The sequence below is a fragment of the Esox lucius genome, chromosome 23 (genome assembly GCF_011004845.1).
Source record: "Esox lucius isolate fEsoLuc1 chromosome 23, fEsoLuc1.pri, whole genome shotgun sequence".
NCBI classification, from domain to species: domain Eukaryota; kingdom Metazoa; phylum Chordata; class Actinopteri; order Esociformes; family Esocidae; genus Esox; species Esox lucius.
Window position 1 is genome coordinate 22169774 of NC_047591.1, and position 26885 is coordinate 22196658.

Consider the following 26885-nt stretch of genomic DNA (forward strand, 5'->3'; position numbering starts at 1 on the left):
CCTCCCCTCTCTATCTGCTGATGCACCCTGGTGCAGAGTCCATTATAGCATCAAAGGACCATTCAGAAGAACGGGCGGCGGGGGGGGTCTAGTGGAGAGAGGGTTAACAAAAATAATTGCACAAAAAATCACTCAAACACGGACAACATCTGCTTATCAAATGTGTTTTAGATCGCGTCAGCAGGGTCACCACTGGGAAGGCCTGGAGATGGTCAGGAGGCTGTGGCTACTGCCAGGCTCTCTCTCTCTCTCATATTTTGACTTGTTCCTTATACAGTACTTATTGTTGGTCAGTGAGATAATCTGTGGCTGTTCTGATACTGAGGGGATTTCCAATGTCCTCAAATGGTCCCGAATGGCAGTCTATTCACTGAAAACCTGGCTACGCCTTACCAGAGCTCTATGGGGAAGTACTTCCTATACACTAGAAAATAGTGTGCGATTAGATTTGTTCCTATGCATCATGATTTATGTTTGAGAAGGTCATTGCCCAGTAACACTAAAACAAATTCTGACTACTGAAATCTTAAAGGAGTTCAGTCTTTAAAGAGAAAAGGGCACACAAATCGTCAAGAGAGAGAAAATGAGAAAGTACAAGTGAAAAAGAAAGAGTGAAAGGGAGTGGTATCGAGAAAGAAACAGATAAAAAGACTAGAGATTAGAGAAAGAGATGAAAAGCCAGAAAGAAAGCAATGATCTCCGTAAGGAGTCTGCTGTCAGCCTTCACTGGGGATTAACTCCATTCCAATACAGACACTAACTAGAGACAGCCAGGGTTCTGTTGGAGAGACAGAGAAGTGGCTGCTGGGTAATGTCCTGTGTCAATATTGATGCCACTGCGATGTTTGTGCAAACAAAATGGGTGACCAATGAGACAGATCTTCCAGCTGAATACTGTATCTAGTATCTTGGGTACAGAATGTGTTCTGGGGTCCATATGAATGGACAAACCGACGGACAGACGTCACGCGTACAACAAGTGTCATGGTCGCTTTGGGGTCTCCTAGGCTGTTCTTCATCCCCCCTAATCAGGCTTCCACAGCCTCAGTTTCTGTACTGAAAGCTGGCCCAAGGAAGGCCTTTTAAGATGTTGACCTGTTATATTGAACAGGATCCAGTGGTTCTGGCTTCCACAAGCCCTGGCGCTGCAGGTACCACGCCCTGCCAACTTAGCCACAAAGGACAACTGGATACTTAATGTCTTGTATTCTATTACCTGCTATTTCTGCTCTTGGCAAATCTAAGATGCTTTGCAGAGTCATTGGATAATTTGGGGTGAGGGAGATGCAGCCAAGACCCCTTTCACGTAACCCAGAACCCCCCGACCCACCACCCCTGAAGACGCAATTCCTTCAGAAGCCAAACTTGGAAAGGTATTAAAGTGGGATTAGCTTCCCCCACAATGCAGTGCCTGTGTCATTCAAAGGGCTCTGTTTGGGAGAGCGGCCCCTGTTTGATTGTGACCAAAGGCAGGAGGCTGAGTAAGGGGGCCATGCACACACACACACACACACACACACATATCCACACAAAAACACACATACCCACACGCACAAACACACCTCCCTTTACCCCAGTCCGGCGCTCCCAGTTAATTCCCCTTCTTCAGTTCTTCAGAGAATGCTTTAATTCCTCTGCCAGCTCCAGTGAACCCCTCTCCCCTCTACCCACCCCTGGAGAGGGTGTGGTGGGGTGGTTGCTATAACGTCACGCATGGATATACTGAAACCAGCCCTGTAGAGAATGGAGCTCAGGGGGCCCAGTGCTGGGCAGGAGTCTGGATTAAACATCGGAACAATGCCGGACAGGAAGATTCCTCAAGGGACAAATGGGAATTACAGGCCCGGGAATAATGCAAGGTGACAGAGACAGGAAGTAGAAAAATAATGGCAGACAAGATTAGCCGGTTTGGTTAAAGAGAGGGAGAATAGAGGCCTCAAGGCAGGCTGATTCCATCCGGATGAGGAGTTGTTACACTTCCCTGAGTTGTAAGGAGGTCGCCGTCCCGACCTTTCACCCTTTAATTCTGTTGGCTAACTGGGATTCTGATATCACAGTGACAGCCTGCGTAGCCCTGCCCTTCAGAGTAAAACTTTGTTGGGCCTTTGTCAGAAGAATATTTGCGAGCTTTGACAATTAACCATAGTAGAACACGTTTTAATAATTCTCATACTCCTGTTACACTTGCTCCTTTATTTCCCTCTCCCAGGCATTTTTTTGCCCAACCCCCCCCCCCCTTCCCTCCCACCCTTTGAGTACCCATCAGCCCTGAGGTGCTGTGATTTGGGGGCAGCGATATTACAGATACTGAGCGCGTTATTAAACAACGTCTCTGCGGTCATTAACGCCGGAAAGAACCGCCAGGAGGCAGACGTCAGAGCAGGTTGCGATTCTCACACAGTAAGGGGCATCCACCCCGCGCACTGTCCCACCACGGCCTCTCCCGGGCACCTGCCTGTAATATTCATGAAGCAGGATAATTGGTTTGGGACTCGGCACAGATATGGAACGGCGGTTACCTTTGGGAGAGGTGACTAGTGGATCTGTGAAACTCTCCTGTAGATAAAACCCGGACTCCCTGGAAAACTATTGGACCATCCTGGCAAAATAAATAGAAGGAAATTAAACAAAATGTAGATTCAGAAGTAGCACATGCTAATGGGTGGTGGGTTGTCAATGGGAAACAGGAGGGTCGTTTAACATATTGTTCTAGAATGTGTAATCCGAAATGTCAACATGGTGTTAGAAGTGGGATCCGAAGTGCCACAGAGGAATTAAAGGGACAATTTTGGGTTTTGGTGCTTGTTTAAAATGTCTACTGTTGACACACTTCCGAAATGTTTTGGATGTCAAGAATACACTTTACGGAATGCATCAGGCTGTCGAAACATGACAACAAATTTTCCTTTTCTTTAAAACAACGAAATGTTTATCTCGTTTTCAAAATGAGCATTTAAAAATAAATTGTACATTGCCGAGACATAACGCGTGGACTTCAGACTTCTACCGGGCGGAACGTCAGTCACAGATGAGGAATATTACGACCTGTGTCCAGTGTCCACTGGAGTCTTAAAGATTTGCTCAGCCGGCAATGATACATCAGGTTTCCACGGTGATGACGGAAATCTCATACGATTAGCATCACACACGTGCTGCTTTGCTTATCGATCCCCAATCAGCTGGCTCGTCTGGCCTAATCACCATGGAAATGGCCTCCCCGGCTCTTTATATGCTGCCCGCTGTGTTTGTGATTCATCACTGTCATGTCTCTCTCCGGTTGTTGACTCCTGCATGTGGCAGTGCGCTCGCTTGCCTCCCTTGTCTCGCCCGGCTCACGCTGTTAAATAGATGTGAGCTGCAGATATCCGGTTGTCCGGCAACCGTCCGATTAATGTGTCTTTGTTCTACTGTACCGGCGGCCGGTCCTTCGTGGATGAGGTTCCGTTGTTGGTACTGTACTGGGAGGGATGTGCCGGTACTGGGAGGGATGTGCCGGTACTGGGAGGGAAGTGTCGGTACTGGGAGGGATGTGTCGGTACTGGGAGGGATGTGTCGGTACTGGGAGGGATGTGCCGGTACTGGGAGGGATGTGCCGGTACTGGGAGGGATGTGCCGGTACTGGGAGGGATGTGCCGGTACTGGGAGGGATGTGCCGGTACTGGGAGGGATGTGCCTGTACTGGGAGGGATGTGCCGGTACTGGGAGGGATGTGCCGGTACTGGGAGGGATGTGTCGGTACTGGGAGGGATGTGCCGGTACTGGGAGGGATGTGCCTGTACTGGGAGGGATGTGCCGGTACTGGGAGGGATGTGCCGGTACTGGGAGGGATGTGCCGGTACTGGGAGGGATGTGCCGGTACTGGGAGGGATGTGTCGGTACTGGGAGGGATGTGCCTGTACAGGGGTCTGTGCATGTGGATGTCACTCATCACATCCCTGTTAGCCGTTATGGTACCTTGTTCCCCATTCAGGGCACTTCAAAGAAGGGCACTATCATAGCACCTAGGCTGCCATTTGGGTGTCATGTACAATGAGGAAAATCAACACGTACTGTGCCGCTACAACAGCATTCTTTGAGACTTAAAAGGTTAAAGAACAGAGGTGGGGGGGGGGGGTCGGGGGTCGGGGGTAACGGCTGCGCCCCACCCATCAGGGGACTCGCCTTGTTGCCATGCAAATGGACCGTCTCAAATCATTTAACACCCCCCCACCCCCCGAAGGCCCTCCTCGTTTCCCAACCGCCGGCTGCCCACAATCAGGCTCAAGCGGAGCGTTGCGAGGTGGTGGGGGGGGTGGATGGTGGGGGGGAGGTGTTCAGCTGAGCTTTTACAGTCGAGCGGGTGTCAAAGGGCTAAGTGGTCATCCTGCTCGACTAGCCAAGCATGGGCTGAGAGACAGAGTCCGGTCCTACATAGGAATCACACTGGAATTACATCAGCTGAGTTTTACATTTGCTAATACATGGCAGTGAACAGTAGGAATAATTCTGCCTTAAAACAGTATTAATACATCCACTGGTCAGCAGCTAACAATTCAAGAATGTATTACAATGTAATATATAAAGAATGTATTACAATGTAATAGAAAAAGAATGTATTACAATGTAATAGATAAAGAATGTATTACAATGTAATATATAAAGAATGTATTACAATGTAATAGAAAAAGAATGTATTACAATGTAATAGATAAAGAAAGTATTACAATGTAATAGATAAAGAATGTATTACAATGTAATAGAAAAAGAATGTATCACAATGTAATAGAAAAAGTAGCTGAAGCTACGTGGTGGTTTTGGTTGGCAGCTTGAGCTGCAGTGTGGAGTTAGGGCACCCCTGTCTAACCCCAGCCTTCTTCACCTTTTACTCTCCCCTTGTCTCCCCAGGCTGTTTGCCACCAAGTGCAGCGGCTGCCTGGAGAAAATCGCACCCACCGAGTTTGTGATGCGTGCCCTGGAGAGCGTCTACCACCTGGGCTGCTTTTCCTGCTGCGTGTGCGAGAGGCAGCTGTGCAAAGGAGACGAGTTTGTCCTGAAAGAGGGCCAGCTGCTCTGCAAGAGTGACTACGAGAGGGAGAAGGAGCTGCTCAGCTCTGTCAGCCCCGAAGCTTCAGATTCAGGTAAACGGCGGAAGATCCCTTGGGCCGTTTGTCCTCTTAGTCATGTATGTGGGTAGGTAGGGGCACAGCACTGTTAATCACCAGAGGCTAAAATGATCTAGTTGTGCGATGCGAAGAAGCTCTGGAGTTGGTTTCATTTAGTCAACTCCGGTCGCCTAGGATCAGGGGCTGAAGAGACTGAACAATGTTTTTAGTAACTGCTTCGGCCGGTGAGGTAATGGAAGAGGTTTCTGAAAAAGGAAAAAATATATATACAATGGAAAGACTCGGAGTGTAAAACCTTGGCTGATGTGTGGATGGATGTCGTGTCTTGTGATGAAGTGGATGGTTCATTATGCATGACAGTGGTGCTCTGCCCTGTTCGGCAGACGTGTGAGCTCCTCCAATCTGTTCCTCTGGTTCTATCTTCTCCAAATAACGAGGCAGCTTGCCAAACCAGTGTGGTTAGTGGCGCCATCTGGTTCAGATTCCGCCACACATTTCTGATTAGTGGGAGCGTGTGTGCATCTGGAGGCGTCCGAACGCAGACTGTTTTCATCTCCGCGTCACAGCGATGATGCTATCAGTCCAGTGCAGCTTCCAGCCACTGTTTGGAGCTGCTGAAGACTTCCTGGTCAGAGGTTGTGTGATAGGAAGTAGCTAGTACGCCATTTGGAACAGTGCCACGTTTATTAAAATGGACGTGAATACTCATTAGGAATGTTTGTAATAAAAAATTATAACATTGACATCGAAGGTAGGATTGCAGTCTAAAACATTTTTCAAAATGAGAAAAATAAGACATGGCAGTGAAAATCCATGGAATCAACGTGACAACCATCTAACGGTTGAAAGGACCCCAGAAGTATTTCTTTAGCTATTCTATTATAGAAATGTCCCTTCACCTACGCTATTCCAGTCTGGTAACAGGTTTCAGTTCTGTCAACAACATCTGCAGCAACTCTCTTGCCATCCACTGAAAGTCACAACGTTCAAATGACTGGTGCTCTTTGTTTTGTATCCATTAACAAAGAAGAAAAGATCTACATCTCCGGACCACTGTGACAAGGTCACCCATGTCTATGAATGTAGAGCATATCAATATTGATTATTTCCTTGATGATTGGATAATGGCAGCCATCGTACATTTATTTAAAACATGAAAATCCCAGCCATACATCCCAAAAGATCTGACTTGCAAATATTCAACCTTTTTTTTTTTTCATTCTTTTTTTAGACAATCCACCTTCGTCTTCAGAGGACAAAAGCAACTTTGTTTAAATGTTAAAGCAATTTTACAGATGCAATTTAGGACTTTTGGTACTTCTCTGCACAGTCCCAGTTTCAAAGCACATTCTACCTCTCCTTACTCTTCACAGTCAATAAAATAAAATAATGAAGGGGTGAATGACAGCATTTTCGGTTTTGTATTTTCAGAGAAGAGTGAGGACGAGGATCTGGACGTGAAGCCCGAGAAGGGTTCGGGGGGGCAGGGGAAGGGCAGCGATGACGGGAAAGACCCCCGCCGGCCCAAGCGGCCGCGCACCATCCTGACCACCCAGCAGAGGCGAGCCTTCAAGGCCTCCTTCGAGGTGTCCTCCAAGCCCTGCCGGAAGGTGACATTCCTCCCTGCAACGTCCGACCCAACTGTTAGTGCAGTGTTAGGTTCTAGGGCCTGACTCGCTCCAGGATGGGCTGGTACCTGTGGCCTTCTGGATCAGAAGAGGAATGGGATTAGCCTAGATTGTTTTTGTTTGTCTGAACATGGCCAGGGTCTTCACAGAGCCAATTCCTTTCCAGGTCTTTTCTATGACTATTGCTGTGTCCAAGTGAATAAAGACATTTCTGCCACTTGTCAGAAGTTACTATGATAATGACTAGTTTATATGTAATGACTAGTTTATATGTAATGACTAGTTTATATGTAATGACTAGCTCTGAAAATGTAATAACCATTTAAATTATCAGTCATCTTACAGCTGTTGAATCACCTCCTCCTTCCACCATCAGTGGGCTGGAAATAAACCTGTTGGTTTTGTCTCCTCCTCCAGGTCAGAGAGACGCTGGCAGCAGAAACTGGCCTCAGTGTCCGCGTGGTCCAGGTCTGGTTCCAGAACCAGAGAGCCAAGGTGAGATTGGCCCGAAAGATGTCTGAGGCAGCACCCCGAACTGAAGGGGAAAAAGCACACATTGTAATCTGGAAAAAGACATAAGTCAAATAAACCAACATTTCAACCTATTTAGTCCGAAGGGCTTTGGTGTGAAGTAGTGCATCTCCAGGAAGACACGTTGCACTTTTGCCTCTTTTTCTTGCGTCTGTTGTTAACACGGTTGTGTTGTGTTTGTAGATGAAGAAGCTGGCCCGCCGGCAACAACAGCAGCAGGAACAGCAGAACTCTCAAAGACTGGGCCAGGGTAGGCTGCTCCGACTTTGTGTGTGTGTATGTATGTATGTGTGTGTGTGTGTGTGTGTGTGTGTGTGTGTGTGTGTGTACATGGTCACGAGTGGGAGTGTGCCCAAAAGACTTTCCGGTTTGGACCCCCGCTGAGGGTGTGGTTTGGAGCGGAGGCGGGGATGGAAAAGACAGGGTCCTTTCTTTGACAGAGTGCAGGGCAAACCTATGATGTGGCACCACTGAAACTGTTATACTGCTAGAATATCGGCAAAGCCACAGCAGATTACAAATCTCCCACAGAACCGGTCCAGAAAGACTTGGAAAGCCTCGCCCTGTAGATGCCAGATCTTCTTTTGACAAGAGAAAATGTTGATGTTTTAGAAAATGCTTCAATATTTTTTATTTTTTTTTCACTTCGAAATGTTGGATTTAATTTACCAAATGGAAAATAATACACTCACCCTACAAAAACTGTCCGTCAATAATCCACAATTATTCACATTTTCTGTTGCTGCAGGATAATTTTCCTGCTATGACAGACTGGCTCAAATTAATATCCTAAATCTGTGTGCCTCAAATGTCTCAGAGCTGTAGTGCTGATGCGCTACCAGTTATCCTAAATCCGTGTGGTTGTGATCATTAAGGGAAAACAGCTCTGGGTGTCAATACTCGGTCCGCTCCTCAGCCAAGCCCGTCTATCCATTAATAGTCTCAGGACAGAACTCCTCACAGGTCGTGAGACGGCGAGAAGAAAGGGGGGTAAGACAGGGTCGTGAGACAGGCTTCAGTCCCATGATGTGTTATTATTACCCACTATCCTTCCAACCCCCCCCCCCACCCCCGGGCCCTGACCTTTAACCCCTCCACTCACCACCACCTTTGTCTGGGATATTACAGTGGATATGAGTGTGTATCTTTGTGTGTGTGTTTATATGTGTGTTTGCGTGCGTTGTCATTGGGCAGTGTCAAACTCCCAACCTTGGAGAAGTGTGACAGCAGCTCACAGACTGAGTTAAGGGTAGGACTATATTCTACAATGAATGTTACAGTATGCTCTACAGTACATTCTAAAATAGATTATACAGTACATTCTACACCAAATTCTACAGTAGATTCTACAATATATTCTACAGTATATTCTGCAGTACATTTGACAATAAATTCTGTGGTAGGTTATATAGTAAAATATTTAAATATGTTAAAATATGTTCTGCAGTAGATTCTACAGTATTTTCTACTAGACATTTACATTACAAGATCAAAATAAACATAATAACGGTAAATGTAAGTTCCGAAAAGCAGTCAGTTTTAAGAATCGTTCTTCAAATCTAAATTGCACAAAAAAAAACAACACTAGTATGTAAATGTAAAATCTCTCTTTATTTTACTCTGTGTAGATATTTTCCAGCTACATCGCAGAATATACGAACAACAACGTGTAATCATGTTTAAGCATTGCAGCAAACCGACATGGTTTGAGTAACAGTGTGGATTAGAAGCAAGGGTTCATAAAGTGAGGCCAGACCTTTGTGGTATCACTGTTATGACTCCCCATGCTTCTGTGTGTGTGTCTCAATGTGTGTGGGGCGATTATTGCCACTGATGACAAAGACAGGATATGAGAGATGGAATAGATTAGTGTTCCCATAGTACAAGCCCCAGCCGTTTGGTGATCTGCTGCCATGTCAATAATCAGATCTAATAACCCGCTTTATAGCTACCTCAATCAGTCTGTGAAGTTAAAGGTAGACTCAGCAATATGTCGTTGCCTTGCACAGCGCTGGAGATAATTGGGATGAGTGAAATGAAGGACAGCGTGTGCACAGGTTCAGTTCTAACTGTTACAGCGTGGTAACCTTGGACCCAGAACATTGGAAAGCTTCAGCATTGCAGTTTAACAAAGTGTAGAGGAGAATTTTTGCATCAAGGTTTTAAAAAGAACAGGCAAGAACTTTAGGTCACGATTTAACAAAGATCAGAAGAGAAGTTCAGTGTCACAGTTTATCTCCCATAGTTGTTTTGTGAATTGAGCCCCTCTACCTTTAACGCCACAAGTTCTGGGACTTAACAAGTCTTAAAGCTGTGACCGTAATAAGTGTGCGGTCTACCAAATAATAATATGTACAGTGATGGTAGGTTATGGAACGTTATGTCATTTGCACACACACACACACACCTCTGCCCTGTTATGGGACACGTGTGGCTGAGTTCATGTGAAGTGACCACCTTCCTGTCCGAAAGCAGAGCGCGGGCATCGCCACTCAGTCAACACCCGGCTGAAAACCATGAAAACTAGTTTCCACACACACACACACACACACACACACACACACACTCACACTAACCCGTATCTCTGCCCCCCCTGCCACCCCCACCCCATCCAGAAGTGATGTCGGGGCGGATGGAGGGCCTGCTCAGCTCCTACACACCCCTGGGACCCCCTCAGCAGCAGCTGGTCGCCATGGAGCAGAACGGCTACAGCACAGACCCCTTCCAGCAGGGACTGACCCCCCCACAAATGCCTGGGGACCATATGAACCCATACGGTGAGCACCGCAGGTTACACACTCACACACTCACACACACACACACACTCACACAAACACACACAATCAGAGGAAAATGGTAGCACACCACAGGAGGCTGGTGGCATCCTAATTGGGGAGGACTGGCTCGAAGCGACGGCCGGAAACAATAAGCAGAACACCATCAAACAAACAGATTGTGTTTGAAAACATTACAGTCACTTCAATCCAGCCGTGATCCAGGGCTTTTGTTCTCCATCACCAACACAGGAATTATGTCTGCAGACTCTGCCCTGAATAAGACAATGTCGTAATGTTCTGGGACCCCTTATGTAACATTGTTTATTTGGTGTAGCACATTGGGCTCCACAGACTCCGTCATCTCCAAGCTTCAGTAAACAGCCACTCATTTTCCCCCATAGACATTTCGGCATCATTGCTGGAACTGGTGCTTCCAAAAGCTGAATAGGTACTCTCCAGTGAACATCATACACCTTTCTTTCCCAGTTTGTTTTGATATAAATTTGATTGGTTGAATATGTATATTTATTGCATGTTTTTTAAGTAATTGCCGTGGAGAATTTTTCAAAACACTGTAACCAGCAAAGTTGTCTAAATGTTACGTGTGAAATTATTGACGGCTTTACTCCCCACTCAAAGACCTTGGGGGAGGGCCATCAGCCCTGTTCTATAATTGGCCTAAAGATTGCTGTCTGTTAGGTGATTGGGTGTCCTGTGAGCCAGTGGGTCTTGCGGGATCTTCAAGCGTCTGCTCTGTCCAAACGACCACCACTATCTTCTCTCCTGGCATTAGCCCAAATTATGTCATCCTTCACCAAAACCCTAGGATCTTAAAACCATATCTTTTCTAACCCGCACCCCACCCCCTTACACGCATACACAGTCACACACACACACACACACTGGTTTTATCGGCTGCGAGGGCCAGCCAATAACGTGAGCATCTGATTAAAAATGTATGACCCATCAAGCTGTCTGTCAGCTGATGTAACGGTGTCATTTAGAACCAAAGCGTCCAATAAAGCCAGCGACACCCAGGAGAGAGAAGACACCGCGCTGTTGCAATTAAACACTGGGGCTAGTGAAAACACACACCACGCACGCAGTCAAACACACACACACTCACTCTCGGTACTTGTGTTCCCACAGTGCACCATAACACATTACATCCTGTTATCTGCCATCTTTATTAAGGCTTTGGAAGCTCTTCGGCAACTTTGATTCAGGTGCCAGAAGGTGCAATATGAGGGGTTCAGCCCACACACTGGCCATTAGCAGAGAACGCTTGTCCCAGCTCATTCTGCTCTGTTGTCAGGGCTAAGCTGCAAACATTAACTGTGGGGTTTTATCTTGGCTTTTGGGAGTGTTATTTATCATTTGTATTTTATTCACAGAGGGGCCTTGAAAATCTGTTTTTTTGTTCAACCAGTTCACATAACATCAGTAACTAACTCTGCTTGTCTTGTGGCGTTCTCTCTGACAGGAAACGACTCCATTTTCCATGACATTGACAGTGACACGTCCCTCACCAGCCTCAGCGACTGTTTCATGGCGCCGTCCGACATGGGTTCCCTGCAGGCGCGGGTGGGAAACCCCATTGATCGTCTGTACTCCATGCAGAGCTCATACTTCGCCTCCTGAAAGTAGACCCCAAACCATAGGGGGGTGAATTGTGTGTCTGTGTGTGTGTGTGTGTGTGTGTGGGGGGGGCGGCATTCAACTGTACAGCCATAAAACAAGCCTTTTCAAGATAATAAACAGAAAGGATCAACGGAAAACTACCACGCAAAACAAACAATAACCTTGACTGGCTAGTAACCAGGGACTAAGAGGGAAGGACGAACTTGAAGACGAAATTGGACACTTTTTCTCCCTCCCCGTAGCAGTGGAAATGAGCTTAAACGACAGGGTTTAGAGCGAAATTGACGGGATGTCGGTGGGATGTTTGTCTGAAATGGGGGGATAAACAAAAGATGTGTTTGCTCTCTGGTCAGAAGGGTATTCTGCATTTGTATAGGTAATAACATGGGAATATTTGTATGACCTGAACACTACATGAGAAGATGTATAAGTATTACTGAGTCCAAGTCACTGATTTTGAAATGTCAGTCAACTAAATGCTGCATAGAGAAGATATAGTTAGGAGATGTCCAGCTCCGTGCATGTGCCCCAGCTTTATTAAATGGACAGGGAACATTTCCTAAAAAGCATACACAAAAAAGAACCAGCAGTGGCCAATGCCAAATTGGTATATTGAAATGTATGAAGATGTATGTTGTTCATAATTCTTTATCATCACTACGATACACAAATAATTTTGATAATAAACGTTTAGCCATTAAGCTTTTTGGATGTGTAATATTAAAAAGAGAGTCTGTGAACGTAGAGGATTTTAAAAAAATGTTATGTTTTGTTTGTTAAGTGTTTGTATGTGGAACATTCTCAAAAACCAAGCAGTTTTGCATGTTGAAATGGACAGCAATCTATTTATTAACCAACAACATGCTAAGTGGTACTTCAAAATGGAAAAGCTTTATTTAAAATGGCAAATATCCCAGTGTAAAGTAGTGAGAAGAAGCATTATAATTCATTTCTATGTCCTTTGATTATGAAATTTATAGTAGTATTTTTGTTGTTGTGTAAATTAGGCTGTAAATTAGTATCACTGTGCTATTTATTTGTCACAAGCTCCCTGAGACCTTGTCAAGAGTGCATTTTTAATGCTACAATTTGCTAAATTACCAAAGTTTGTTGGTACTACAAATAAACTCTGAAAACACTTCCAATGTCTTGGCTTAATTTTGATGTTACATTGAGTCATATCATCTTCAAAACAGCTTCAGGCAAAAATACAAAGCAGATTTTTCAGGTCACTTACAGATTCTGTATTATACTATTTATTTCTGGGGGTTTATTTCTTTTTTCAGTATGTGGTTCATTTACAAGACTTAACATAGATCATCAAAACTAAGCAAGTTTTCAGTTGACTAAGTTCACAATATCCCACAGTAACTTTAATCTGCGTTTATCAATAAATACATGTTTCACATTACAATACATTTTCATATACTGTAATGTAATTAATTGCCTGTCACTGCACTTCTCATACTACAATTGATATGATTCTCTTTCTTGGTAAGTACGTTTCACTATTAATTCAACTTAATAGTGAATACTAATTAAAAGATTCATTCCAGGATCTTAAAAGGATAACCAATCCAAAAACCACACAATCCTATGATTTATTTTACACGGGTAAACGCAAATATCGGAGAACAATCGTGTGATGTGACATTCTTTTGGATTTCTCAGTCAATATAAACAGTGAGTTAAGAAATTCGTAGTGGCAATCTGTTAACACTCAAGAGAACTAGAAAACCCACAATGCAGGCTGGCTGGCTCGGTTTATTTAAATCTCAGTGGAAGAAATGAAGAAAATGTATATATACACGAACAATAATACCAGAGGTAATTTTAGCCTGTGTGGTTTTTCGTTTTAAAATCCCCTCAGGTTCATTATCAATACAGGAGTTAAATTGAACACTGTACTACTCAGTTCAACTTTAGAAAATGCATTAAGTTAGCGCAAATCAGTCATTCAGGTTGCTGTGTGGCAATGCCAGCAGGTAAATACATTGAAATGCTTTGCGTCGTGGTAGCTAGCTGGTTTTTACGAATAAAGGATATTAATATGACTGTACAGTTAATATAGTTAGGACATTTTTACTAAAGATTAACTTTGTCATACCCAGATAGATGGATGTGTTTTATACAAGCATGCCCATGCCGTCCAGCTGAATTGGCAGCCTGGAGTTCAGGTTATTGTTTTTGTGTTTGTTTTCAGGCGTTGTATGCTTTATCGGACAGGAAAGTGGTGAACGATTGAGTAAAGAGCTTGAAAGAGCAGTGGGTCGCATTGGGACGCAGCAGTACAGCACCGGGGACAGTGGCCCAGAACGTTGGACACCAGGTAATTGTTTTACACGTGAACGGTTACCTTCCATGTTTATTCACCGACATCTATATCCATGGCAGACAGACAACTTGGAAGTAAAATTGTAGGGAGAACTGCTACCAGGTGTCGATGAAACGAGGGCTTTAACCAAACTGAAGGCTTTTTGGGTCTGGGGGTTGATTAGCCCTAGTTTAAGCACACCAGGTTGGTTTTCTCTGTTGTTAATTGGATAAGTAACGTAACAAATCGGCTACTGAGCTGCGACTATGTATTGGCAGAAATTATGTAATAACTTCAAAGGTCACAGCTTTGATCACACATGGGAATGAAGTGGTGGAACTTTAATGTGCAGTCAATTTTAATATTTCTAGTGTAATACCTATCAATGACGTGAAAACGTTGCCATGTGTACAGTCCTTTGAAGTATTACTATCGAAGCAATTTTTAAACAAATTTTTTTATATAATTATCAGCAAATTGAATTGTCATTATTTTGTTTTTAAATAATGACATAAGTAAATACAGTGTAGTCAGTATATTTCCCAGTAAAAGTATGATGCATCAGTGGTGGTGGTTCAAGATGTAAATGTGTAAGGTTTTGATAAGTAACACTGGCTGATTTACAGCTTTGACTAATTTTGAATTTTGTAAATATTTGTGAGTTTTTTTAGAAATTCACCAGATATTTGTTAAAATACTGTAGCAAAGTTGTAGTGTATAAAAAAAAAAAACGAATAAAAAGTTTTCCATTCCGACTTTCAGGCTTAATTTGCCCCCAAAAAACTGTACACTTACAAAAGTGACATAACAATTCACATTTGCAGTTGACACACTTACAAAAGTGACATAACAATTCACATTTGCAGTTGACACACTTACAAAAGTGACATAACAATTCACATTTGCAGTTGACACACTTACAAAAGTGACATAACAATTCACATTTGCAGTTGACGCAAGATCCTCTACCGGCTGCTGACACCCAGCTCAAATTAACATCCGGCATCTGTAACTAACCACCAAACACAAACATTAGAGGCGCCAGGACAAACCACAGATCAATGGCGTGATATTGCACAACAAGACAAGGGTAACCCCCCCCCCCCCCACCCCCCGAACCCCATCGGCCAGCGTGTGTCCATGGAGCCAGGTCACCCTGTTACTAAGTGTTCACAAGGGGCCCGGGAGGCATTAAGACACAGTGGATGACACCCAGACTGTACCCGCGGGGCCTTGTATAATCAGGCCAGGCTAATATCTGCCTGCGGGGGGAGTGATGGCTAGAAGATGAGCCTTCTCCTAAGTCCCCAGTAGACCTGAACTGTGGGCGGCTGAGCGGCTGCGTTGGATCACCCACTGGGGAACCCTTGGGGCCGAGAGGTCAAGACAGCTGTTTATTAAACTCACTTTGTAATGGTGGTCTCGTGAGGACCGTAAAGTAGCCGTGGACAACGCCTCGCGCTGTGGCCCTATGTGGTCAGGCTGAGATAGGTTTGGCCTGGCTTGGAAACACAATCAGTTTCCCCTAGTGCTTTGCTAGTGGTCGTTTCGGTGGATAATATTCTCTCTGATGGCAAACAATGTGCTCCAAGTCCTCAAATGTGCACGTGTTATTTTATTTCTTTGGCTTGTCAGCACTGGGATCCGATCTAACAACCTCTGGGTTTTTGGTCAGATGCCTCAACCACAAGGCTGCCTGCATGCGGCCCCACAAATACCATAATTTACATCCAGCTAGGATTCATGACATCTGATTAATTCCTCAAATAAATATTGCAACAACATCTGTGGTGATGACATCAGCACAAGACGATATAAACACAGACTAAGAGAAACCAAAACTGAAGAGGAGGAAGGACGTGGCGAGGGAGAGACGAATGACGAGAGAAAGGAAGAAAAATGGAGAGCTAGAGTGGGTCAGAGGAAGAGAGAAAACAGAGATGGATAGAAGGAGGAGAAGGACAAACAAGGGGCAAGATTAAGGGAGAGAAAGAGGGACAGGGAGAGGTAAAGGGAGGAGGAGAGAGAGGAGGTGCAGCCATCCAGACATGGGGATTAGCAGGTGAGAGTGTAGCCAGAGGGGAGTGTACATTCGGAGGTGTCAGGCAACACCTGGGTCGCTCCTTCATCATTCTGACAGCAGATCGGTTTGGCAACCCCACCCCTCCACCGCCACCTCTACCCAGCCCTTTGCTGAAGATCTGTCTAGATAACCGGTCTTGATCTCCTCTCCCTCCCTCGCTGTCCTTTCTTCCTCTCTCTTTCTCTCTCATCTGCCGCTGAAGTCCCCACGGGGTATAATGGTGGCCATTACAGAGGTTGCCTCTTATCCCAATTCCTCATGCCTGTCCTTCTATCCCCGCAAGGCAACATGTGGATTAATAACACCACTGCATCCCGTCCCCGCATGCGCACGCACACACACACACACACACACACACACACACACACACACACAGAAGCACACACACACAGACAGAAGCACAAGCACAAACAATCACCTGAATATGGACACACACACAAACACATATTTAAAATGATTTATTTGAAACCAACAATCACATCACAGTTGAAAGGAGTTCAAAGGTTGTGGATGTCTAGACGTCCCTCACTACGCTGCCAATCTGGCCATGACCTATGACCTCAGCAGTACCTGGCTAGCTGCTGTCCATGACCTCTGGCATAGCAGTACCCCATCTTGGTTTTAGACAGGGCTGCAATCTGGAGGCCACCTGCTGTCAGTGCACACATGTAGTCCCAAATACCAGAACTGCATGTGTGTGCAAATACCCAAGGCTGTTCAGGTTTGACACTAAGAGCTAGTATTTTAGGACCACACACACACACACACACACACACACACAAATGCATACACTCTTCATCTTCCTGCCGTACCTATGGCATGCACGGCTCAAGTACACGGTCGCAGTCCCAGCTCCCATACTCCTATCGCTCCTCTTGTACCCGTTAAATGATTGTGTTCTAATGTGTGGTAGATGCTCACCACGACGTGTGTATGACCCGTCTTCCTGGCGTGCTACGGTGCAGAACATAAAAGACCGCCTTAATTCGTCTCTGCACTAGGGTACATTTCAGATTTGCCGTGCTGGCTGAATGTATCTTCCTCAGGTCACTGAACACAGGCGATAGTTCACACCATGCTTGGTTAGCTTTCCTGACTGACAGTCCATGACAATATTTACACACGGAGCAACAAATATCTCCCCCTGCTTTGTATCAGCAACAGTGAACATGAGTGGAATAACCCAGTTTGTTCCAGTCGGTCGGGTTGGCAGGCGTAAGACAAACAACCACCTCATTGCCAAACACTTGATCGTAAAAGAAGTCCTCCGTCCTCACCCCCACCAACAAAAGAACCAACAGACGCCTCTCGTTTGTGTCCGCTCAGGTGGAAGTTACAAACCGAGGCAGATGTCAATAGCCTTCCGCCTGACAGAACCCATCGCCTGACAACGTTTTTGTTTGGCGTCACCGACAAACACTTCCCGGGTGATTCAGAGGCCAAGTTCAGACAGCAAGGTGAGCAGAGACGGTTATGACAGCTCTCTTTGTATTAGCGTGAAGAGCTTGATATGGATGTTACTCAGCTACCAGAGTGGGTTGGTTGTAAGGTTTAGTAACCCGTGCCGGAGCTGTCAACCAGGCGAATGCCTCAATGTTGTACACTGCACCATGTTGCCTCTCTTGTTTTGTAACAGTCAACCCGTCAATTAAAAAGTAACATAATCCTACCTGTGTCTAACCAGCACTAACAGGCACGAAGCCCGAAGACAGGCGGATGTTTGAAGACGCCCTGGGGGATTCTCCCGGGACCAGTTCCGTAAACACCGGTCCAAACCCAAAATCTGAATAAAAATTTAAAAAAACATCACAGTGCTGAAATGATTAGTTGCTTTGTGCTTATTAGTGTGCTGTTACTAGGATTTGGGGTTGTCCCATGTTAAGTTGAGTGCCCACTTAACCGTTTCCTAAAGGACTCAAACGTGATCGGTAGTCAACATGAGAGCCGGCCTCTCCCTGATCACGAAGAGGTAATCTCAGTAACAGGAATGCTAAACCTTACAGTAACCCCCCCACCCCACGGTACGCTCATGTGATCATGAGCCTCACCGTGTCTGAGGGGCTCCGCCCCCTGGTACCGCCCTGGTGGACGGCTTGTCTGTCCGTGTCAGTGGTCCGTGTCAGTGGTCCGTGTCAGTGGGCACCATGAGAAATTTTGGGCTTCTCCCTGCTTATCGCGTTGTGCCGATCTGACAGTCACAGGTGTGAGCAAGCGAAGCCGTCAATCTCGCGGCCTGTCAGTCAGCCGTTACATAACAATGCCGCGGGGAGACTGCCCGTTTGGCTTAGGATGGTGCAAAGGGAGAGATCTCGTTCCTCGCAAGGCCTGGGAAAGTAACACACTGCCGCTTGCTCAGCTTTTTAACCTCCTGTGAGCTCTCTCCCTTGCTGTCAGTCAAATTACTACCATACTTTTCCTCACCTTTGAGAGAAGACACTAAATTGATTGATTGGTAATGTCTGAGGCAGACGAATGTGGGCCACGGGGCAGGTAGTTGCACACACTCTCCGCATTTGATCTTTCTAACCCTTTGAGCTTCGATAATGATGCCCCTGGCTAATCTTTGGATTGTGTGGCAGTTTTGTTTTCTTTCAAGTGTACACAAAACACCAGAAAAGAGCCTGACATCATTCTCTGAATAGCTCGGCAGGTTGGCTGAGGACGTGCGAGTGGAGTTCATTAGGGCCGCTTTGAAGGTTGTCCCTGACTAAGCCTGTCTGATTAGTACTTTTCTGTTATTAACAGGGTGGATGACACTTCTGCTCTTACCCCACTGAGGTGTTTACCGTAAACAACCAATGCGTGAAGTGTTAACCTCTTTAAGAGAAGGTGCAGCCTTAGGGCAGTATTCACTTGCAAAAAAGAAAAGAGACATCAAAGAGAAATCTACAAGATTTGTAACCATAAGTTCTCAGCTATGCAGATGGGTGATTAGCGTTCTCAAACAAAATGGCCGCCACGTTGTCTCTCTGGAGGGTGCTGCAACAACTTGATAGTTGGGGAGGTCAGTTAAATTTCGCCCTGTACAATATCATAAGCTCAGGCAACAGAGGAATATTTGCTGTAAAGATCATAACTTATTATCAAATTTGCATACTCATTGAAGTTGTTAGTGATGACGTTTCTTAGCTATCAGTGACAGTTTGTGTTGCAGGTGTACGCTTCAAGTTAGTTGTCTGTCCTTTTTTAGCGTAACCATACCTGTTCTTTAATCTCATTTAGGCCTAGACACTGTATGATTTCTTTCCTGACACCCTTCTTTATTTGCCAGAGATTTATTATTATTTTGTAAGAACCAAAAGGCCCACTGGGCTATAAATGGAACAGCCATCTGGCATTGGCCTGGAATGCCAGATGGCCCATCCCTCACTGTACTCTGTATATTTCTAGTACTTTATACTGTCTTGGAGATTTTAATCTCTGTAAACCAAAATTGTGGTTTACAAACAAAGCTAACAGCCAAAACAAACAGATGCAGATGTGACATTTGAGCGATGACAACCCTCAGATCAAGGAGTTGCCCAGTTAGGATCACTGATGTAGCTAGCAACTACCAACTGCCCAGCAGTGGAGGACATCCTGCTGTATTTATGGCGCAGCACTCTTGAGACAGGGTTGAGGGGTTAGCGTGCCCTCTTCTCAGGCATGCGCACTGGACAGAAGAGGGATTTATGGAAGCCTGGGGCTAGTGACGCGCTAATGTGGAGAGTCCTGACCCCCTCACCCTTAACTCCCGCTAAAGGGCTAGGAACGACTCCACCCGGGTTTAACCGCGGACGTTTGTGTCCCTGCTTGGCCTTAGGGGACACCGGCTGCCACAAAATGAGAATATTTATTGCGCTTATTGCATTATACCAGCAGCTCAATATGAAATATGGATGTTTTATTCATTATTGATTTCTCTTAATTGTCCCGCTTGGTCTCTCAGCTGCAAACATAGATCACATTGCCTCATGGGAGTTATTTTAATGTTTAAAGATGTTATCGATGCTGAATACTCCATCATTGCTTGGTAAATATTGTATACAGTGCTAATGTAGTGTCTGGCAGTCGTATTGAAAATAATTCAAATTCAGGTTCACATGGGTTTCATATCTGGATGTGGCAGCCGATCTGACCGAGTTGAAGGGGTTCAGTAGAATGGACGCGGAGTGTTGACATTCTACGGGATTTCTTCAAAACAAAAAGGGCGGTTGTCCACCGAGTGTGCCTCTTTCCTTAAGACGTTTTTTAATTAAGTTCGGAATATGGACGTTTAGGAAACCTGTACCACCCAGCTAGGATAATCGCATGGTGAACACCGGACTCTTTGTCGACTGCATAGAAATGATTGTTTGGAGACGTCTGCATGTATGTTAGTAAAACAACCGACTGGTCTACTCTTTCTACCGTGTCTCTACATGCCTGTGTTTAGAAGCCACATTTCCCGCTCACATATCACCTTCAAATTATTTAGATTTTGTTGTATTTAAAAAATATTTTCATCTGCTCTACGGGGCAAACCTGCACTCCTTTTTTGCTCCCAATATCACTTTTGTTTTCATTTTCTGAACCATGACCTTTTCTGTTGACCCCACTGTTGAGGGACCCCTTCAAAGTCAACAGGGCGGACATGTCGGCGTTTCAATATGGAAGACAAAAGATAACAGGGCAGCGATTCGGCCAAGATGGAGTGACAGCCAGTGTCTATGCGGGCTCCCGATATTTGCCCTTTGGGTCGCTCCGTCAGTCCTAAAGCAAAGTCCCTTGAAAGCCCTGGGAAAGAAAACACAGGTCGTGTAACTCAAGCTGGACCTTGGTCAATAAAGACGCTCAAGACTGTTTGGCCACATGGAAACCTTACACATATCATCCAGTATGACACTCCAAACACCTAGGAAATTAGCCCAGCCACAATATTTTCAATGGATTACAAGCAATACCAGCCTTCTTTGGCCGTGTCACTGAGCCCTTTGCTCCGAGCCAGCCATTCATTTTTATTATTTTTTCAAGCCTTTACTCTCCATCCTCATTCCACCATCAGACTGAGCAGTGTTGACTGTCAGGATAACTTAATGAATAAACTGGACTCTACCTGTATGGCTCTCCGTTCTCGAGATGCGCTGTGTAGCTGCTAACACTCCACGCAGCGTAGCGACCTGGTGGCCACAGCTGTGATTCTAAACAGGATTAACTTCCTGTACGTAACGGTTCAAACAATTGATCTCATAAGACGAATCAACGGTAAAAATGGCAGCCGTATGGCATTCCCAGATATGGTAGCACGAACCGCAACCCTTCTTTGATGCTATGATCTACCAACAACACTCTAACCCCCCCCCCTCACTCACCCTCCCTGACCACTTGCCCCCCTCCTCCCCTCTATTGCCCCTCCATGTTTCCAGGTGGGTTTAACCCTTCGTACCCCAAGGGCTGTAAGGCAGCCGGAGAGTCTCCTCAGCCGTTGATCGCTATGTTTTTTTTTTTCCCTTCTTCTTTCAGTGTCGTCAGAGCCGACTGGGTACATGTCTGTGGAATGCCTGAGATCCGTTTGAAGCCTGAGCCGGCTAACTAGGCCCGGGGGCACAACGCGCCGTGGCAACGACCCCAAGGGTTAACTCAAGCCACCGGCGTCCCAAGCCTCCTGCCCATCGCCGCCCCGGCTGTGGGCTCGGTCTGCCGTCCACCGCTGTGTGCTTTTCCCAGAACCCTCGCTGCCTGCCGAGACTGAGACAGACACATCTCACGGCCCGTCCGGATTCAGTCACCGCCAGGGAGACTCCGCTAAAGAGGTCGGAGGTCAGATGGAAAAGAATGGAGCAGAGGTCAGTCACTGACGTTTTCCATTAAAGCTACGCGTTCTTTGGCATTTTTGGTCTTTATTGGACAGAAACTGTAGCAAAGATGGAGGAGTGTGCTTAAAAAAATTATTATTATTATGTGCACAATATATATCACCTGTTCTGAACATTCCCAAAACAAATGATTGAGACTGGTCATCAACTGTCGTTGAAGTGCTTTATCATCTGATTGAAAGATTGCCTCTCCATACGTGGTGCTGGCTACAAACCAGGGTTTTCCTTTGATGTGGACAGGATAGCTGTTGGGTGTTGATGATTTGTCTGTTACCCAGAGAAACAGGTATGTTGTTATTCGGTGACTCGGCAGAATGTAGGTCACCAAAACACACGCTGTGATCTTACGGCTCGTCAGAGGGGCTAAGGTGTGTCTTTTGGTTCCTGAATTTGACACGTTATCTATGCATTGTCTTCTTCATATATACCTGTTATCTATGCATTGTCTTCTTCATATATACCTATTATCTATGCATTGTCTTCTTCATATATACCTATTATCTATGCATTGTCTTCTTCATATATACCTATTATCTATGCATTGTCTTCTTCATATATACCTATTATCTATGCATTGTCTTCTTCATATATACCTATTATCTATGCATTGTCTTCTTCATATATACCTGTTATCTATGCATTGTCTTCATATACATACGTATTTTTAGCAATTCTAGCACTATCGGTTCAGGCTTATTCCGTTTTAAATGGGGATATTTGGGGGATTTTGTCAATAAAGCCTGCTCTCTACTTTTCCAGAGTCAAATGCCATTTTTATGTCTCTATCTCCTGCATGAAATGAGTAATGGTTAGTTGTGCAAGCTAGTGTTAACTAGCATTAGCGCAAGTATGTTCTTGCTGTTGACTCAAGGCTTCTGTTAATATGATTTAAAAGAGACCAGATTGATTCAGCCGACCAGATAAAGCCTCTTGTAAAAAAATAACGACTGGCGTGTGTTCATCGTTCCGCAAACAGAAGCAGAGCTGTTCACTGTGTCTAAACTTTGCCCATGGTTTTATGGAAGCTGAGTATAACTACTGAGCAATTATGTCATGAGGAGAAAACAAACAGATTGCTATGTCTTTATGACATTGCTTTCATATCCGTGAAAAGGCCTATGTAAACTAACTGTAGCAGTGAAATGACCACGCTTACAGCATCGAGTGGAAGGAAAATGTCAACGAAACGAGGGACGTCCACAATATAGCGTTTAACATTTGAAAAGCTGCAAATGTGAGGAGATCCCTGAATTTTATACCAAGCCAGAAGCGGAAATCTATGGTATAAAATGTGTGGATGTTGTAGACAGTCGAATGGGGGGAACCCCAATTGGTTCTTCAAGGCAAAATGTCAAAGGATATTGTAAATAACTCTTTATAATTGGTACTCAAAAACCCAAATGAATGTCTTGTTAAAAAAAATTACTCCAGGAGGTTCTACAAATGGTTGTTTGGGTAACCTGCCGGGATTCCCCCAAAGTTTCGGTGTAGCCTATGAAAAATATCCGGAGAGTGGAGATTAATAAGGGTTGGCGAAGTTTCTGCACGTAAATAGTGTGAAACCCTGTCAAAGATTATTTACGACATGTTCCAGTGTAAATTTACACGCTATAGAAAACATTATGCAAAAGGAGACATGTTTTGTTCTGTCTGTTGTAGTGTGGATGGCCACTACCATGTCACCCTACACAATTCATTTTCACAAGCCTGGCTATCACCTGGCATTTTGGAATGCCAATGGGTTGTGACTGACCAGTTCGTTTCTGCCAAAGCAACAACTCTTTGTGGGGCCCACACACTGACACACTGACAGGCCAAAACAGCCACTCACATGTCAAAGGTCAGATGTAGAAATACAATTCACTATTAATTCAAGCTTGTAGGTTCATTTTAGTGTTATAAACGAGTAACTAAACTAGTAATCAGTCACCTGACCATACTCCGTGAAGCGTCTTTTTTTTTTTCACGGCCTCTGTGACGTCCAGTGTTGATTGGTCAGTCGTATTGTAATAGTTGTGACAGTGTATAACACCGCTTTACAGCTCAATAACCTCCCGCAATCAATGCTGAGCTTCAGGCAGCAGAAGTGTACAATAAAATGTCTACTCAATTATTTAAACCCCTCCCCCTGTCCCGTCGCTCCGATCCCAGTGGAATTCTGCCTAATCTCCCAACAACGTTCCCTCTGGAAATCCAATCGGACACTCCCAACACCATTCCAACTGTCACAGAAATGACAGGTCTGATTTGGTTTTCGGTGACAGGGGGAATGTAAATTAGTTGGTGTGTGTGTGTGTGTGATGACCCCTGGTGTGTCACAGACACAGAACACTGTCATTTTATTGACCTGGTAACGGGTGGCCACGCCCAGGGGGTGGCCTATGCTATTTGATAATGTCTCTGAAACTTCTTTGAGACTCATCAGAAGGTCACCAGGTCTATAATAGTTCTATATTACTTCATTGATTAGGCTTCATAATGTGTATTTGTTGTTGATTGGTTGAGATGAGGGCATTAACCCCACTGACTATTATATGTACAGAAACAGTGTCAGCAATTCACCACCCAATCTTCCCTGTAGATTTCAAGCTCCCTTATATTAGGTTGGTTGAACAATCCACTGACAATAACACAGCTAATTACTTCAATGTGTTTCTCATTCATCAGATTCCATATCTTAATTTGATCATCCTGTTGTTGCAGTAATTTTCCTTGCAAGGCAGGAAATGAAAGCTTGTAGTGCATTTGAGCGTTAAAACGGCTTCTTATTGCTGTAATTTCCTCTTAAAAAGGTTTGTCTTGATTTGCGCTATCAAAAAATGCTCTAGCTCCGCAAAATATTTTTGATTAATTGTAATCCTCATAACAATTCAAATTTCCTGTTGCTCTCATTACTGTTCCTGGCACAAACTAAGATATGGCTTCTTTACATTCAACCAGAGTTATGTAAATGCCAAAACAAATCACTGAGTTTAGATACAGAGGCTGTGATTTCTAATATTTTGACACTAATTGGTCTTCGGACTAATCAAAATGGGGCCTGTGCTCATTTGAAAGTAATGTATTTGTTTTGTTGAGAACAGGGTCAAAACAGTAATGGCCTGGTCGTTAGAACCCTCTTCAGAAAGATTGACCTACACGATTACTTACCAATCAAAATGCTTGTAACCACATCCAATTAACAGATGTCTAGTCAGTTAAGTGGTCATTTCAATCCAATTAAAGGTTAGTATTTCATGTGTCCACAGTATTGGATAATAACGAATTGAAGGGCTCCAATGGGAAAAGCCACACTGTGTGATTTAAAGTGTTGCGTTTAACAGCAGCACTGGCAAAGTGAACCTTTTGTTTGTGTGCCAGGTTAAATAAGATGAATGCCATGATTTAAGGGGCTGTGCCTTTAAACTTAGACAGAATTACCGCTCCAGTTGGGGCTACCGAATGACGATAATTACCTAGCGAAGAAGACCAGAGTCAATCCATTTTACATTAGCTATGCATTACTGTCAATACGGCATCCTCGCTGATACTTGATACTTCAGATTGTCATTTGTGGCCTGCCTCAAATTGCTGTGCCTCGGTGTCATTTCTGAGGCACAGTGACAGACCTAGGCGTACAGGGAGCATAGGACATCTCATGTGGAACTACTCAACTGCACGTCATACCGCTGAGGTTCCTTTGGGTTCTGTTAAAAACAATCACGGAATGCACATCTCTCATTCCTTACTACGTTTTATGTCATGGTGTTCAGTGTGGTGTCACATTTCAATAGGATAGGATGTCTGCAACTCTGGTACACTTTCACAGTGAATGTATCGCATAAGGTGGATTTGTACATCTCTTTATACAGGAGATTTATACAACACACAATACCCCATAATGACAATGCAATTTTATTGACTATTTATTGAAAACAAAATGAAATATCTTGGGCAAATTAGTATTCGTGCCCTTTATTCAGTACTTCATAGAAGTGACTATGGCAGGGATCACAGCTTCAAGTCTTTCTGGGTATGGCTATACCAGCTTTGCACTTCTAAATGTGGTTAGTTTCTCCCATTCTTCCCTGCAGATCCTCTCAAGCTCTCTCAGATTGGATGGGAAGCGTCGGTGAATTGTAATCTTCTGGTCTGCCCAAAGATATTCAGTTGGGTTTGAGCCTGGGCTTTGGGTCAAGGACATTCACCAACTTGTCCTGAAGACCCCCCATCATTGCCTCAGCTGTGTACCTCATTACTGTCCCTGTGTTCTGAGGCCTGGTGTGCTCTTAATCAAGTATCTTCAAGGACCTCTGTATTTTGCACCGTTCATCATCCCTCAAACCTCACCAGTCTCCAAGTCACTGCCTCTGAGAAGCATCCCCATAGCATGATGCTCCCCCCACCATGCTTGACTGTAGGGATGGTATTAGCCTAGTGATGAGGACCTTGTTTTTGCCAAAAGTAGCGATTGGTCTCATCGAATGAAATATTTATCCTCATGCTGTCATGGTCCTTCAGGCAGCATGTCTTGATTTTTACTCAAGTGACTTCTGTCTTGCCTCACTAAAGTACAGACCGGATTGATGGAAGGCTACAGAGATGGTTGTCCTGCTGGCAAGACCTCCCATCTCTGAAAATAAACTTGGAGTTCTGTTTTGGTCAACAAGGACCTGATTTCCTGGTTACTTAATATGGCCGGATGGCTAGGTCTGGGGAGAGTCTTGATTGCTCCAAACGTATTCTATTTCACATTGATGAAGCCCACCGTTTTCCTGGGAACGTTTAATACTATAGCTTTTTCTATGCGACAATTCTTGTAGGTCTACAGAGTTTCTTGGACTTCACGGAGAATGTCAGAGTAACAACCAAGCTATGAAGTGTGGGACATTATATAGACAGGTGTGTGTGTCCCTTGATCATGTCCAATCAATTGAGCTTGCCACAGGTTGACTCCAATCAATTTCTAAGGACATCTAAAAGATCAACGGACTGA

At 44.7% G+C, this 26885-nt stretch overlaps 1 protein-coding gene and 1 non-coding gene across 4 annotated transcripts in view; both read left to right on the forward strand.

Annotated features, from left to right (window-relative positions):
* Positions 1-12797, forward strand: part of LOC105024005 (LIM/homeobox protein LMX-1.2) — a 60679-nt gene extending 47882 nt beyond the window's left edge. Inside the window, exons 3-8 of one of the 2 annotated variants that reach the window (XM_010893612.3) lie at positions 4885-5117; positions 6534-6712; positions 7148-7225; positions 7445-7511; positions 9877-10038; positions 11522-12797. In XM_010893612.3, the coding sequence (XP_010891914.1) occupies positions 4885-5117; positions 6534-6712; positions 7148-7225; positions 7445-7511; positions 9877-10038; positions 11522-11679 (877 nt within the window). In that variant the 3' untranslated portion in view covers positions 11680-12797. The remainder of the gene's footprint in view (positions 1-4884; positions 5118-6533; positions 6713-7147; positions 7226-7444; positions 7512-9876; positions 10039-11521) is intronic. The other variant, XM_020042649.2, reaches the window with a different exon arrangement.
* Positions 12798-13378: 581 nt separating this feature from the next.
* LOC105024003 lies at positions 13379-22660 on the forward strand. 2 transcript variants are annotated; one of them, XR_002195958.3, is made up of 3 exons: positions 13379-13506; positions 13883-14008; positions 21558-22660. It is a non-coding gene; the product is annotated as an uncharacterized LOC105024003 (transcript). The 2 variants fall into 2 exon arrangements; XR_002195959.3 differs by lacking the exon at positions 13379-13506 and adding an exon at positions 13513-13664.
* The last annotated feature ends 4225 nt before the right edge of the window (positions 22661-26885 follow it).